Source organism: Chondrus crispus, genomic scaffold (assembly GCF_000350225.1).
Source record: "Chondrus crispus Stackhouse genomic scaffold, scaffold_88, whole genome shotgun sequence".
Lineage (NCBI taxonomy): Eukaryota > Rhodophyta > Florideophyceae > Gigartinales > Gigartinaceae > Chondrus > Chondrus crispus.
This window is the reverse complement of record NW_005178780.1, coordinates 81,084-97,204: the sequence shown is the minus strand read 5'-3', so window position 1 is coordinate 97,204 and position 16,121 is coordinate 81,084. Positions and strand designations below refer to the sequence as shown.

At 53.8% G+C, this 16,121-nt stretch overlaps 3 protein-coding genes; 1 reads left to right on the top strand and 2 right to left on the bottom strand.

Annotated features, from left to right (window-relative positions):
• Positions 1-730: 730 nt before the first annotated feature.
• On the top strand, positions 731-3,520 carry CHC_T00007835001 (hypothetical protein). The gene has a single exon (XM_005711556.1). The coding sequence runs from the start codon at positions 731-733 to the stop codon at positions 3,518-3,520; it is 2,790 nt and encodes a 929-aa protein (XP_005711613.1).
• A 30-nt stretch (positions 3,521-3,550) lies between these two features.
• CHC_T00007834001 (hypothetical protein) lies at positions 3,551-4,731 on the bottom strand. XM_005711555.1 is given in 5 exon segments: positions 3,551-3,691; positions 3,987-4,280; positions 4,376-4,553; positions 4,662-4,690; positions 4,691-4,731. The coding sequence occupies 4 exon segments, from the start codon at positions 4,688-4,690 to the stop codon at positions 3,551-3,553; spliced, it is 642 nt and encodes a 213-aa protein (XP_005711612.1). The 5' UTR covers positions 4,691-4,731.
• Positions 4,732-13,355: 8,624 nt separating this feature from the next.
• CHC_T00007833001 (hypothetical protein) lies at positions 13,356-14,048 on the bottom strand. XM_005711554.1 is given in 3 exon segments: positions 13,356-13,540; positions 13,541-13,599; positions 13,715-14,048. 2 exon segments carry the CDS (start codon positions 14,046-14,048, stop codon positions 13,541-13,543), a joined length of 393 nt encoding a protein of 130 aa, XP_005711611.1. The 3' UTR covers positions 13,356-13,540.
• Between the last annotated feature and the right edge of the window lie 2,073 nt (positions 14,049-16,121).

Here is a 16,121-nt window from a genome sequence, read left to right as displayed (position 1 = left end):
GACCATCAATTGTGGGGGGGAGAGAGGTATGATAGGGGAACAATTGAAGAGAAAGTAGGGTGGCAAAGGAAGGAGTGAGAGAGGGGGGGAGGAGGGGCCCGGGGCGGGGCGCGGCACGGCGGGGTGGGTTTGATTGGCGGGGCGCGGGGGTCCGCGTGCACGTTGCCGAGCGGCGGCGGCGCATATGCCGTCGCGCGGCCAACGCGGCGCGCATGACGTCAAGCTGTGACGCCGCCGCCGGGACGCGTGTCCTGCCTTGCGAGCGCGACACGTGCGCACGCGACGCGGAATACAGTACAGTCGTACAGCCCGCATACGTGGACGCCCGCATACGTGGACGCCCGCACACGTGGACGCCCGCACACGTGCACACGTGCACACCGCGTGACGCACCGCCCTTCTCACTCGCTCAAGATCAATCTTTTTGCCTTGCTTCCCTTCGATTGTCATCAGAGTCGCTCCAGATATTGCCACATTCTACTCGCCCTCCACATCCCTCGTTCCCCACCTTTTCCTATACGTTTAAACCCTTCTCCCCCCCCCCCCCCGCTTCCCCGAACCGCCCTGGACTCCCATCCGCGTCCCACATCCTCCGTCCGCACGCTTGATCCCATCCCCCGATCCCCCCGCGACTGACTCTTCAAAACTTAAAAAAAAAAAAAAAAACAGAAGCGTCCTTCCTCCCACCTCTCCACCACCACCTCTCCACACCACCACCCCCCTCGACACCATGGTCGCCATCGCCACGCCGGCCGCCGCCCCGCCCCTGTCGGGGATCGTGAAAGCGGTCCCGTCCGCGGACACGCTCGTGCTGATGAACCCAGCCCCGCCGACGACGGGCCCTCCGCCGGAGATGCGCGTCACGCTATCGAGCCTCAAGGCCCCGCTGCTGTCGCGCGACGGCCAGTCGGACGAGCCGTTCGCGTGGCACGCGCGCGAGTGGCTGCGCGCCCGCCTCATCAACACCCGCGTCTCGTTCCGCATCGACTACCGCCTTCCGGCCATCCACCGCGTCTTCGCCACCGTCACCCCTGCCGCCGCAGACACTTCGCTCAACCTGCAGGCCGTCGAGCAGGGCATGGCCCGCGTCAGGAGGCCTAACAACGACGCCGAGGACCGATCCCCCGAGTTTGACCAGCTCTGCGCCGCGGAGGAGAAGGCCCTCGCCGCGAGGAAAGGCCTGCACGCTGGAGGCGACGCCCCGAAGTCGAGGAACCTGCCAAACCCTTCGGATACCGTTCTTGAAGCCCAAGATTTTGTTAATGCATGCAAAGGCAAACTTATCAAAGGCATTGTCGACTACATCATCAATGGTTCTGCAGTCAAGGTCCTTCTCACAGGTGTGCCTCACGCATCCGTAGACTCTCTAGGAGATCGTCTCGTCACCCTCTGCCTCTCAGGTGTCCAATGCCCAGGCTTTCGCAGATCAGATGGTGCAGATCCTGCCACCCCACCACAACCGATGCCCTTCGCTGTCAATGCAAAATTCCTCACCGAACTACGTCTCCTCCACCGCGACGTTAATGTCACCATCGACGGAGTCGATCGCAATGGTATGCTCTTTGCCACTATTGAGGATCCCAAAGCCTCTATGCACATTGGTGAGGAGCTTCTCAAGTCCGGCTTTGCAAAGACCGTCAGTTGGAGCATCGACCTCTCAGCTCGAGCCCCCGCCCTCCGCGCCGCTGAGCGATCCGCCAGGGATCGACAAATGGGCGTCTGGAAGGGCTTCAAGCCTCCTACTTCCAACCCCGAACTCTTTACCGGCAAGTGTGTCGAGGTCGTTAGCGGTGATATGATCGCTGTCCTCGATGACACCTCTGGCACCGTCCGCAGGATTTCCTTCGCCTCAGTGAGAGCCAACCGACCTGACCGTGCTACACGTGATCGTGCCTTCATGCCTATTGGCCCCGTCGCAGACGCCAAGGAAGCTCTGCGAAAGAAACTCATCGGCAGGCGTGTTCGCGTCAAAGTTGAGTATACCAGAGCACCATCCGAGGATTCAGTCCGCAAGGATACCATGGCATTTGCAACCGTTGGTCGCGAAGGTGACAAGAAGAATCCCGACGTCGCACTCCAACTCATTTCCGCTGGTCTTCTTGGCGTCATGCGTCATCGCGGTGATGAAGGACGAGCTGCCAACTATGAAGAATACCTAGAGCGCGAAAAGGCCGCAAGGGACGCCAAGAAAGGTATCCACGGCGATGTCCAATCTACTACCAGGAGGATAAATAACCTTACTGGTCCAGATGCCAAGAAACGATCCCGTGACGTTCTCTCTGGCCTACAGCGCAATGGGCCATACAAGGCCATCGTCGAATATGTTTCGTCTGCCTCTCGATACCGCTTGTACTTGCCCACAGAAGCTATGCTTATCACTTTAGCACTCCGCGCAGTCCGGTGTCCCCAATCATCGCGCAAGGTGTATGCACCGGATGGTTCGCTTCGTGAAGAAACACCAGGAGAGCCTCATGGTGATGAAGCTGCTGATTTTGCAAGGGAACACCTCATGCAACGCGACGTCGAGGTATCAGTCTACAATGTTGATCGTATTGGCGCCTTCCTTGGTAACATACAGGTTGTCAGTCCGTCGGGTGAGAAGACCGATGTATCCGCTATGCTTCTAGAAGAAGGACACGGATACTTGCATGAGTCGTTTGACCCGTCCAGAGATCCCTCTGGCTCTCGCTATGTCTCAGTTGAGAAGACCGCCAAGGACGCCAAAAAGGGAGCTTGGTCCGATTACGTTGAACCAGTCGTTGCGGATAAATCCGCTCCCCAGTCATCCGATGCCCCACGGAAAACATATTCAGGCCAAGTCTGTGAGATTGGTTTCGGTGGCCGGATATTTGTGCAAAACAGCGACACTACCAAGGCAGCCTTGGCCTCTGTCGAATCGGGTCTCGCGAGCTTGTCTTTGGATGCAGCACCAGCGAGTCCGGTTACTGGTTTGCGCCCTGGAACGGTTGTCGCGGGCAAGTTTAGTGCAGACAATCGTTGGTATCGTGGCAAAGTCTTATACGTCAATAAGAACGGCGAAGTCGACGTGCGGTTCATTGACTACGGCAACGAGGAAAAGTTAACTGCCAAGAGTATTCGACGATTCGGAGTTGCTGTAGGCTTTATTAGCGCCGCCCCGATCGCCGTCGAGGTTGTCCTGCAGCACATTGTGATTCCTGGTGCTGAGGATCCGTGTGGAGTAGCAGCTGGTGAGTATCTGAAAGACCTGGTGTTTGATAAGGACATCACTGTCTCTATAGCCACGACAGAGGGGCCCGGGAAAGTCATCGGGGACATCTTGATCCCTGTTGCGGGAAGTTCGGACTCGGCTGCAAAGCCAACGAGTGTGATTGAAGAAATGCTCAAGTCTGGTCTTGCCCGAATTGTTCGCAAGACGGACCGTGCGTCGAAGGCAGCTTTCAAGAAGCTTCGTCCGTTTGAGGAAATCGGGATCGCTACGAGGCAGTACCTGTGGAATTATGGAGAGGCATTTGAATCCGACTGTGACGAAGAACAATAAACTGACGCAATCTGGGATATTCCCGCAAAATCAAAAGTACATTGCCACCCTTTTGCGTATTCCCGTCAGGATTGCTGACATCACACCCTGTGCCATTCTGCAAAAGCGGCAAGTCAAACAACTGATTGGATGGCTGCTGCATCTGAGCCAAGGGTCCTCATCCAACTGCAACTCAAAATTACCTCACTTCACTGGGCCCTTCCAGCACATGGCATTGTTCATGCGACGCATCGTAAATACTGCACCCATGTCCCCGACTCGTGATCGAAGCACAAGCCCAAGCGCCAGTTCGTGTCAACGGTGCGTGAGGCGCATGGGAGTGCGATGCCGGCAAGATGAAACTGAGTGACCAAAAAAAAAGTGCACTGGACCGTTTACCCTTGCCACAGATTGATTACGATGAGCGCGTGGGCATTGCAAGCACCAGGTCGCCCATCATGTGGGTTCATCTCCACACCTGCTATACATGGAATAGAGCGCCCCCTGGTAGAGGCGCGAGTCGCAGTTTGAGGCGGAAAGCATCATGCCCGTTGAGGTAGTACTTCTCGAGTCGTTGATCTCTGATAAAGCCAAGGTTCTCATACAAACGAAGCGCTCCCTTGTTCGTCACTTCTGCCTCTAGCGAGACCTCCTGGCAGCCTTGTGCGATCATGGACTTGATAGATGCGCTGACGAGCTTGGTACCAAGCCCGTTCTTTCGGCGGTCCTCGCGCACGGCGAGCATCGCGATGTAGCCCCGGTATATTTTCCCGGAATTGTACTCCTGAAAACGTGATGGGGAACATAGACTGGTCAGCATTAAATATCTATCGTGGCCCAGCCTGGGCCGGGGAAGGCCAGTCGGGTGATATAAACCATGACGCTTACCAATTTACAGACGACAGCTCCGACACATTCATCGCCCTCCATGGCGAGGTAGCAAAGCTGGGGCCATTGCTTGATAAAGTATCTGTACGTGAAAATTGAGTACGGTTCAGACAGGTCCTTGTCGATGAGCGGTTGTATCAGCTTCAGCTGTCGTTCTCCCTTGTACCTACACAAAACGAGATTTGCAAAAGCACGCGATGTGAGGCGAAAAGAGTTTTAGCTTGATGCGAGGGTACTCTTCGCGGTTCGATCGAAATGGGGCGTAGTGACTTACACTTCCAGTCGTATTTCTGGCTTCGCCATCGGAGAGAGCTGTGGATTACGGTCGGGGTACAAGCCTGCCTACATGTGAGGCCTCCTTGTCCGCGATTTCCGCGAGTTGTTACGGTGATATGAGCTCGAATCGACAACGAAGGCCGCGCTGCCGTGTTGAATCCACAAAAGCTCTGTTACAACTCCGTGTGTATGTTCATCGTAGCGTGCGCTGGCCCAATCGCAGATCATCCAACAGGAGCATAAAAAAATAATATTACCCGAAAATAATTCAAATTATAGTGAAGACGGCTCCGTACAAAACTGCACACGCGTTCCCTCAACTTGATGTCATCATCGTGGCTTCGGAACCTCTCAGCATACTCCCTTCCTGTTAAGACATACCCTCAGGGTGTGTCTCAAGTTAAGACTCTTAACAGGCTGGTTTTTGCTTGCCTTGCCCGGTTTTGCCAGGAATACTTTTAAATTCTCTAAGAAAAGCCCTTGCTTTTCTTAAACTCAAAAATTAAAACGTAGGAGCCACTCATAGCACGCCAAATCACCTCTTTGGGCAAAGCAAAGCAAACTGCAGAAAAACGGGGCATGTTAAGACTCTTACGTACTTAACTTAAGACACACCCTGAGGGTGTGTCTTAACATGCCCCGTTTTACAGCATACTCCCTTCCTTGCCATGCGACCTGGCTTGTAAGCAGCGTTGTAACTGTAATCTGTCCTTTGTTTTAATTTAACGTCTCTTTACTTACAGCATCGGTGTATGCCGTTTGTTTAACTTAATGTGTACCTTATCATATACCTTACATCTTTATTTACAACAGAACTAAGACCCGTGTCAGGCATGCACTTCGTAGGATACTGTACAGCCCATTTCGATGAAGGACTCATATTCCATTCCCCACGGCCCGTGTGGAGAGATTCACTACCTCTACCGACAGGGCTTCCAATACTTGAGATTCATGACAGCTAGCACCCCGATGCTTGACTACATTGTTCAATGAAACAGGAACGATGGAACCATGCGAGTTAGACTCGTTGCAATGGCAACTTATTTGATTTGAATACTACTCTGGACCAGTTGCTTCTTTTGTGCCTATGGAAAAAAAATGGCTCAGATGAGGCGCACAACACTTGAGAGGGAAACAGGATTTTATAGCAATATGCTGCACGCAAGGTTGCAGGAGACGCCCATTCCTCGTTTGAGCTTGTCTTAAGACTCTATGCAGCTTTCCTGTCACATTTCCATCCCATTCACCGACTACAACGCAGACACATGTACCACTTATCTTTCAAAGCTTGCTCACTAGACACCATAAAATGTCTATTCAATACAGAAGTATGCATGCACTAGAAACCGCATGCTACACCTGCTCAAATTATTGGAGTGAGAACGCCTACGCCTTGTTCTATAACCTCTCGTTTGCATAGGACAGCATTCGGTTCCTCTGTAACCCCGTGCTTATGAACAGAGGCGGGCACCAGAATGTGCTTCACCATCGATCTCTCGCAAAGTGTGTTCGCACCTGACGCGCATGCACAAATGAGATGTCCACTGCACGGCCGCCTGGCACAAATCATCGGGGAAACGTCTTCCCTCACAACGAACAAGCACTCCTCCTGTTGTCCGCTTCTATTTTCGGCCATACCGCAGCTGCAGTGCGTCGAGTTATCAATGCACATCCCTTCTAACCCAGCCGGTCCATTGTGGATACCCGGAGCCCAGTCTGGGGGCTGATCAGCCTCCTGCCCAGCACCCTCGCTTCCCGGCAAGTCGGGAATGCCGGGAAGACTCGGAACCATCTGTCGTCCAGGGGCAGGCAGTTTCCCTCCCAGATTGTAACCTTGCTCACCTCCGCTCATGCTAGGACCGTTGTATCGCTGTCCCATGTTGCCATTCCTTTCATCCATGCCTCTTGGTGTACCTTCACGCCCGTATTGAGGGGCCTCGGCAAATTGTCCGGCAGGCTGTACTAGCCGTTCGACGTGATTGCCTTGGAGCACTTCGTGAGATTGCGTCGGCTCATTATCATTAGAGGGCATTCCGATGTAGCTCCCTTGATTACTGGGCATTTGCCCAGGTTCCTGCAGAGGGGCATGGTTGTCATTCGCTTGTCTCTGGTGCGCCGATGCTCCATACCAAGCCTGAGCTGCTATCCCACCTGTTGATTCCCCAGGAACCGCTGGCGCGCCCTGATTGCCGAATGCCATTCCGCCCTGTGTTTGATATGGTCTTTCGCCACTTGCCACGACATTATAATTGGAACCTTGAGGGATAACTGGAGGGGCCATTGCCGCATCCGGGTCCTCACCTGTCTGCCCTGACCCAGGAGTTCCCTGGAAACTTTGCCCAGCGGGAAGTGTCTGATCGCCAGACCATGCAGAAGAGGACTGAGGTGCTGGATGGCTTTGGTACTGTGGTGGAGCTTGCAAAGCTTCGGTCTGTGCTTGATAGAACCTTCTAGACGCCTCCGCCCCCGGCTCTCTAGGATCAACTCCGCTCACACCGGATGTCTCATATTGCGGTGGAGCTTCTGGACTCTGTGGGCTCAGCATCGTAGCTTGAGAGTCCGAAACACCCATCACTCCTTGCCCATAAGGGGATGCCTCTTTTGGCTCGAACGAAGATGGCCCTTCCTGTCCTGCAAATGACGTTCCTTGTTGAAATCCGTTTACAGCAGTAGGTTCGGCATTGTAGTTTTGAGTCTGCCTTCCCAAAGCGTCAGTAGCAACAGGCTGCAAATTGCTTGATTGAGCATCGGGCGTTTTCCCAGAGTTCATAGCAAATGGCTCTTGAGCAAGTTTAGTGTTCAAATTGTCAAGTCTTGTCGTCATATCAACTTCAGATTGTTCGTAATCATTGAAAGAGGTCAGTCTACGTCTGTAGGCTCCGGCATGACCAATGTCAGGTGCACCCTGCAAATGCCCTGGTGCTCTCATTTCGAAGGCATTTGCTCCTTGCATCTGAAAGCCGCTGTTAACATTGACGGGGAACTGACTGCCAGAGCCTGGAGAACGGAATGATTGTCTGATCGAAGGCGTTGCAGAGTGAACTCCTGGAGGAGCACCCCCAGGACGCCCCATCAGTGGTGATTGCATACTCCCAACAGCCGCAAGCCCACCACCTGCATTTTTAGTGGCGAATTTCGGGTTGAGACTGGGATCATAAGCAATCTCTGGATCAGCTGGATGGATTGGTCCGATGCTATCCACGAGGGAAAAGTCCAAAGCACCTTCTGGCGCTTGCGCTGTCGTCGGAAGATCCGAAATGAACGCCGGCGAATATGAATATCCACTGATGACAACACCCGCAATTTGCGGGTTTTGCTTAATGGGTCTCAATGCAATTGTAAGACCGTCTTTCGTTGCAATGCCTCTAAACTTCCTTCTCACCGGTCCTGCCGGTCCACCTGACCGAAATGGGTCTAGCTGGGAGCATACTTTCAAGACTCCGTTTGGTTTCGACCCTAAGTATACCTGTGTTGTTCAATGGAAATATCGTCTTGTCAGTACTGTTTTAACTACAAAGAACACTGAGAAGACTGCAAACGCGACATTTAAACGTACATCAAAAACACGCTTTCCCGCGGCGTAGGCACCATTCCAGGTCTCGGCAAAGAGCAATGTAACTGTATAGATACCATCCGGAACTGGGATGTTAAGGACGAGATCACTTTCGCGTGAAAAACGCTGCGTCTTAAAGACATTTGCGTCATTCCCATTACCGCTAATTGCTCCATGAAATCGCATTTTCGGTATATCTTCGCCTAGTTCTAGGAATTCTTGTTCAGCTGAAAAGCCATCAACCGCCTCACCACCAAGATTGATTTTCATCTCGATTTTGTCGGCAGCAGACAATTGAACGACCATCAAGAGAGCCCATAACAGGAACAAGCCGTTCGATTTCATTTTCATAGCCAGCGTGGTTCGCACAAAGAGCACAGAAAGAAAGGATTCTTGGAGGGAAGAGTTCCCTTCAAACCTTTTCTTCGCCAAACGAAGGGTGAAGAGGAAGTAATCCAACTCGTGAACAGCTATCTGCTCTTTCCGGCAAAGTTGGTGGGTATTGTTCTTCTTTAGAATGAAAGTATTGTTGTATATGGGTTTAAAAGCTGGTGCTGGACTTTGAATTAGAGATCGTTGATGTTGTTTGTGAAGGCTCAAAATTCGATCGTCTGCTGTGCAAAAATCGTAGTTTCTTCATTTTTACGTCTCTAATTCCAAAGATACCTTCCAAGGGCTGGAAGACTTTCACATCATGTTTTCTTTTCGTATGAATCCAATAAAATAACCGACATCAAAAGGAGTGTTGGCTCTTAGGGTTTGGACTGTTCGTGTAGAGAAAGCAAAATTGGGTCTACCATATCCATTTCCCACGTTTACAGAACTGCAATATTTTCATTAAACAAGTCCTCACTCCTCAAGCAGTACCACTTTCTTTCTTGCCTGATCTGAACCTGGATGTGTGCCTTCTTAAAAAGCAACAGAGAACACACGAAGCAGTGTAAATCAACAAGCAAAAGACGAAACTAGTACACTTTCTAATCATTCCTATTAGTTTGTACTTGGACGAATAATATCATTTCATTCTGCAGAAGTTCCGTCTAAAACATCTCCTTTTTCTTGAAGCCCAAGTGAGTTTGTACCAAGACATGAGCTTTACGCTCGTCTCCACGTCTTCCCGTTCATGTGATTTTCACATGAATGGGAAGACGTGGAGACGTTTCACATATAAACATTATCTTTAGCTGTTGATGAGTAGAAGAAAGTGAAACGGAACCGTTTTATTCACTCAGTGATTTCGGAAAGTGAGGGCAAAACTAAAATTTATCTCATTTCTTTGCATGGGAACAAGAGTATCAAATGATTGCGGTTATGGCTCCATTCTCTGGTAACAGGAAGCCAGTTGAGTATTCATGGAGAAAAATGGCGTAAAAATGAGTCTGCAACTTCGACAGATGGATTGAGAAAGTACCGGCATGTTCTACGACTCTTGGTTTTCGTCAGAAGTTACTGCACGAGTAGCTCACACAGAAATGGAGCTGTTCTAATAGTGTTATGATGGAATGGTTGACACATCTTGAGGTAAACTTCTGGTTTGTCAGTGCCGAAAGAAAGTTGGACTTCCTCCAGACTATCAGAAACCTCAAGCTTTCCGATATTTTCTTTTTCACTTGCAATATTGTTTTTTTCACCATTTTTCTCTTCTGTCGGCTTGACCGGGCTAATTTGCTTCTCAAAGTCTTCAATGGATGCCCTCTTGAACCATCCTCTTCTGAGAAATGGAATGAAAGCTAAGCATATTGAAATGACCGATCCAATGATGAGAAACCCGGCATACCGATATCCAAAGTGGACTTGCATTGCATGGAGTATGACTAGAGGATGATTTTGTATGTGCACTTTCGTTGAATAGGCCACATGAGAAAAGACCGCAAGGCACAAAAACGTAACTGCAAACTTCATATTTTGCATGTAAGCCGTCAAACCGGACCAGAGTTTTGGGAGCCAGATATGTATCGGGCCGATGCGACAACAAGAAATGTTGAGAAAGGGGACCAGAGTATCTGTTTTAAGCTTTGGAAAATATTAACCAGCCATAGAAGGGGTTTAAAGAATCAGATGTGAGGGGAGCCAAGTCGCCGAGTGAAGATTTCGGTGCCCGAGATATGTTGTAGCACGTTCATCAGCACTCCCATACCGTAAGCAATGTCTATAATTTTACATGATCAAAGCACGGGATCCTCGCAAAAGTAGTCAGGGGGCCCGACGAAGTTTACGATTAGGATATTGTGAGCAAGGTCATGACGTTCGGGGAATTAGTAATTAGACGGAAGTGATTTCATCTCGAATTAAACTGAGAAGAGACGCATGAGATGGCGGCGCGGCGTGTCGTATACTTCTTCCGTGTATTAAGGACGTGTAGCTCATGCTCTTGTAATCGTTTTCAAATCGTGAAGTCTCGTTTTGATGTATAGCTTTATTGGATTTAATTGAACGTTGTTCGGGTAGAGCAGGAAATTGGGTGAAGATAAGTTTGGCTGCTCAAGGCGAAATCGTCATTGCTTTATCATATGCAGTAAAAAATTTGAGTCAAAATGATTGCAAAATGACGTCGTTTCGGACAACGAATAACGATGGTTGGCTGTTTCTATCAGGGTCCACGTGGCATGGCAGAACTATAGGGAACCTTTAGCAAGACTTTTCGCACTTGACATGTAATTGAGTAGCTGTACTTCTCCACGCTCGTATCGCCCAGTTCGACGCGCACACCTAGGCAGGAAATATGCAAAACCCCCAGAACATTCAAAATTTGTTTTAAAATGGCCTCAATCATTAGGCCTCGGTACGGCATGTCAGGTGAGGCCTGACATTCCTACTGCACCTCTCAGAGCTCCTCTAACATGTGCTACGTCAAGAAAGATTCAACTCACCCGGTTGGAGATTTTCTCGTCATTTTTAGATTGGCAGGATTCGCGTCAGCTGCGATGCAGCATTTTGAAAATAAAGACAATCCGGTATTATGGATACAGTTGGACAGTATACGTTTAGCATTGCAAGCAATTCGAATACTTGGTTCCCGAACGCTTTTGCAGGCATACTTATTTTCCAAAGCAAGTTGTCAGTGCATGCGGACGTGAAAATCAAAAGAATAGACAATGACTATGTTTTGCATCAGCAGATGCTTCTGGCTTTGAGGCATATTCCGCGTTCAGGTGGAGTGCAATGTGACACAATTGAGCTAGAAACGAGTTGCCGTTACTAGGTTTGAATTTTCGTTAAATGTATGCGGTCCTTTGTCTTTTTTGTAAGAAGCGTATAAAAAGAAGACACGTGGAGAGCACTGGCAGTTTCAAAGATAATGCGAGAGTATGATAATCTTAAAAATCAGATTGCGGTACACCTGCATGCATGCAAGGACATGGCATGCAGACAATTCCGTGCAGTCGACAGTACAGTATCAAGCAGGTTGAGATAGAAGAAACAGAGCCTGCGCACTCGTTGATCTCTGACTCTGTCCCAACTGCAAAAAGGAACTGGGATGAATGAGAAAAGATTGCAGGGACACAAGGAGATAAGCGGTTGCAATTCTTTAATGCGGGCACGTTAACACTTAAGAACGGAAGACAAAAACCCCACAGTAGGGGTAAACAATGCGCATAACACATGCGAGAAACCATTTCGTCTGCTTCTATGAATAAAAGTAGAGGAGACGCGAACGAGGAGCGTACTGATGCAGAAATACACGAGCAGGATGTGGCTGCGACCAATTGCGACCACACTTCAAGCAATTCCTGTATGCTTCTCTGCCACACACCTGGAAACACGAGCTGGTGCCATGGTGCCAGGATTTGCGTGGTAGATTGCGTCGCAAATGGAGATAGGATTGAAAGCTAGAGTTTTCCTGATTTAGAGTAGCGCCTCTGCGAAGTTTTGGTATCCTTGCTCGACCTGTCCGATACTTTAGTGGAAAGGATCCAGACGTGCCCCATGGGATCGGATATGCGAGCGGTGCGAGTTCCCAGTCCCTTCTGCTCTTTGATAGATTCCAAGATGGTAGCTCCGTACCGGATACAATTCTCGACGCAAGCCTCGAGATTGGGGACGTAGAGGCAGAGCTTGTGGGCGACTTTGTGAGAGCCCGTGGGCGGGGCGACGCCGATTTGTGGATAAGGGTCAGAGATGAAGATCTTTTGGCCCCCAAATGAAAGCTCAGCGTGGCCGACTTTGCCCGACGGGTCCAGCCAGCGCTGGCCCTCCTCCTTTGCACCGAGGGCCCTGCAGTAGAACTTGATTGCATCCGAGGCATTGCTGCAGCACAGGTAAGGCGTGAGGACGGTGTAACCGCTAGGAATGTATCGCTTCGACATGGCGGGTTGGATAAAGATGTGGCCTGAGAAGGGGGTGGTGAGCGGGGCAGTGTGATGCCAGGTGAAGGTGATTCTTATGCACACCGAGGAGCGCGGTACTGAAGTCAGAACCAAGCAAAAAAGGCGGCACTAATGAGGAAAAAACATGCCGTCGCAGCATGGAGCGAGCCCCGGGCTCAGGGCTGCGCGGATGACAAAGCCAGCAATGGAAACGCCCGGCTGCACGCCCCAGATCATCCTCAGGGACCTGCCAGGCCGTGCGGACCTCAGCGGGCGACATCACTCGCGAAAATATATGCGTTTTTCAACATCCGCCTCTGCCTCTACAATCCCACCAGAGAGTTGATGCACCCCGAGCGGCGGTGCTGTAGCCTGCTCGGCGTGCGCGCCTGGTGGCTGATGTTGTCTATTGCAATTCGTACGTTTCAGCGGTGAACCTCTTTCGCATACGATTGACAAGTGCAGGTGCATGTGGTGATGAAGCAGAAGCGGTCTTCATGCTTTCTCGTTGTTCTCGCACCCACGACAATATCGCGTTTCTCGCGCGTCGGTGGGGGGGGGGACGGAGAGGCAGGGCGGCATGCCAGCGCACGGCGGCGCTGACACGGAAAGCGCGGTGTAACGGGCGGCGGCACGTGTGTGTGTCGCGCGGGGGCGGGGAGCGCGGTTGGGAAAATATCGGCGACTCGTAGGCGGGCCGTGGGGGGAGATACAGTATCGCGTGCGGGAGATATCGCGTGCGACACGGGCGGGGTCGGTCTCGAGAGAGCATTGGTGCGCGCCGCAAAAAGCACCGGAAACGTGTGGGCAGGGTTGGACGGGCGGCGAGATATTTTTTGCATCGCGCAAGATCCGAGTCCGCGAAACGGCACAAGCATTTTTACGAAGAGGTCCCTCTCTCGCTGCGTCAGGCGAAACACGCACCGTTACAGCCCGTCTGCGCTGGCGCAGAGAGGCGACGCACTACCTCAGCGCGGAAAGCACCCCGCGCACCACGCGCCGCTCACTTGGCGGCCTCTATCTTGGCCCTGGCGTGCTCGATCCACTCGGCGCGTGTCTTATCGTTCGGGCCGCACCTACGCCGCCGGGGAGCCGCACGCGTCGAAACTCGCAATGTCAGAGCGCCGTGCCGGGCACTTCCATCGCGCGCGCGCTCGCAGTCGTCGGGGGCGGGGGGGTGGAGAAACTCACGCGTTGCACTCGCCCTTCTTGCACATGCAGGTGTCGCCGCACGTGCACCGGGCCTTGGGACAGTCCTCCTCCATGGCCTTCCTGACGGCCTCCGTAGGCAGCGAGCCGCAGCTGCACGTCTCGCCGCAATTGCACGTTCCGGTGGCCGCGCAGCCACAGTCGGCCCACTTGGGGCAGTTGAATTGGGCGACAGCGGCGGCCATGTTGGAGAGAGTCGGGGTGGGGGCGTGTGGGGCGCTTGCGTGAAGGGTTGCGGCGGGTCGGGGTGCGGGGGGGGGGGGGAAGGGTGGTATGAGGGAGCGGCGCCGGGGAAACGGAGGGCGGGCTGCCACATTTTATACCCCCGCACGCAGAGCGCTGGCGGCAGGGGCTTTCCTGCGGCGCGCGCGCGCGGACACGTGTTGCGAGCCGAATGCAGGGGGAGCGGGGAAAGGTGGCACTCTTTTGCGCTTGTTATTGGCGCGGGCGCACGCGGAGGGCGTCTCTTGAGCGCCATGGACAGAGGGCAATTCCAGGTCTTCCGCGGGCGGGAGCATGAAACATCGGTGCACATGTGGGAGACCCCCCTGAATGCATCTTTGCTAGCATTCACCGCACCGGATCCCTTTCCCCGCTTGCTCCCCACCCGAGGCTGCGCTGTGCACTCAAGAATGGTTTTTGAGTGCCACAGCATACCGAAATGGCGGCCAAACCCCGCCGTACAGCTATTACACTGTAAAGCGGGGTTTACCAGCTTGATATGCCATTTACAGTGGGATGTTTTGTAAGTCTGGTACATCACTGCTACCTCTCGAGAGGTAAATAAAGTTACAGTACTGTAATCCATTTCGATAGACGCTCATCGGCAGAAACCAGGCCTCAAAAAACAACCACTTTTATACACGGCGACAAACTTTGTTACACAAGCTCCGTCTCGTTGCCAACCTCCGCAAACCGCACCCCGTCCTCGGCGCCCACCCTTCGCACCGGCTTCCTCGCCTCTCTCTTCCTGCGCCCGGCGCCGAGCACGGCCCTCGCCGTCGAGCACGCGGCCAAGCACACCACCAGCGCGGCGGCCGCGGCCCCGACGAGCACCCACCCGCTGACGGTCGCGCCTCCGATGCGCACGCGAAACCCGCCGCCGCCGTCCGCGCCGCCCGTGCCGCCGCCGTCCGCGCCGCCCGAGCCCTGCTCGATGCGCTCCTCCTCGACCTGCGGGTCGCCGACCACCGCGCACGCGTCCGCGCCCAGCGCCCCCTGCACGTCCAGCACGGCCGCCTGGATGTCGCGCATCACCGGCCCGCCGTTGTGCTGCGCGTAGTTGGACCCGATCGCGGGCGTCATCAGGTCGTTGCCGTCGCCGTCCGCGCCGTGCGCCGCCTCGGAGAGGTGGTACAGCGAGCTGCCGGGCGTGTATGGCCGCGGCGCGTACAGCTTGGCCACGCGCTGCGACCGCGCCACGAACCACAGGTTGTTGCCCGTCAGCACCGTCCCCAGGTGCGCCGCGTTGTCCTTGTACGCCGCGATGTCGCACCCGTCCTGGTTGGCCATGAACGCGTCGAACCGCCCGGCCATGCCGTCGCGCAGGAAGTAGCCCGTGTACGACGCGTTGTTCTCCGCCACCCCGATGTTGCCGCCCGACATGAACAGCCCGTGGTAGATCTCGTGCAGGCACACCGTCACCAGGTCGAAGGTGCGCGACGGCGTGCGCGCGTCCGTGCCGGCGTACCACTGCGCCTGCAGGTTGAGTTTCATGAGGATGTCGAAGCGCGCCATGCGCTCGTAGCCCGCGTTGAGGTCCTCCTGGACCACGGCTTCGGCCAGCGCGACCGGGCAGATGAAGCCGTTGACGACCCAGTTGCGCGACGGCTGCGCCGTGCCCAGGATGAGCGGGTCGCCCAGGTCTGCGAACTCGACGCGCACGGAGACGGGGACGGACGAGCGCCAGATGGCGGAGGCGCGCGACATGCAGTAGTCGACAGCCGTGCGCTGCTGGGCGGAAAAGGGGCCCTCGAGCGTCGCGGAGAAGGCGGACGGGGAGGCCGGGGGGGAGGTCTGGCGCGCGTCGAGGCTCGGGCGCGAGCGGTTGAAGTCGACCGGGTGGGCGTAGTCGTACGGGGAGGGCGGCAGATCGTATGGTAGCTCGCAGAGGTGGAAGCCTCGCTTCATGACGCAGGGCGGGAGGGCGAGGACGGGTGCGCAGAGGGAGAGTAGGAGGAGGAATAGACGAACGGGATGGGGGAAGGGGGGTTGGCGGGAGGGAAGAATTGCTAGACGGGAGCTTGTACGAGGCATGGTGTGGTGGGAGGGGTGAGAAGGGATGAAGGGGGATGCGGTGGTCTATGCGCGGCCACGTGAAGGGCAGTGTGCGCTGACATTTGGGATGACCGAGAGGGGACGAGGGGACGAGGGGACGAGGGGTGTGGGG

Bases quoted from the DNA above. Each gene is read 5' to 3' on its own strand.
- CHC_T00007834001 (XM_005711555.1), bottom strand. From the start codon at position 4,690: ATGGCGAAGCCAGAAATACGACTGGAAGT. The intron at 4,281-4,375 runs GTTTATATCACC...CGTTTTCAGGAG, and splicing joins GTAAATTGGTAAGCGTCATG to TACAATTCCGGGAAAATATA. The intron at 3,692-3,986 runs GTATAGCAGGTG...GGTAATTTTGAG, and splicing joins CAGGGGGCGCTCTATTCCAT to TTGCAGTTGGATGAGGACCC.
- CHC_T00007833001 (XM_005711554.1), bottom strand. From the start codon at position 14,048: ATGTGGCAGCCCGCCCTCCGTTTCCCCGGCGCCGCTCCCTCATACCAC. The intron at 13,600-13,714 runs GTGAGTTTCTCC...CCGGCGGCGTAG, and splicing joins AAGAAGGGCGAGTGCAACGC to GTGCGGCCCGAACGATAAGA.
- CHC_T00007835001 (XM_005711556.1), top strand. From the start codon at position 731: ATGGTCGCCATCGCCACGCCGGCCGCCGCCCCGCCCCTGTCGGGGATC.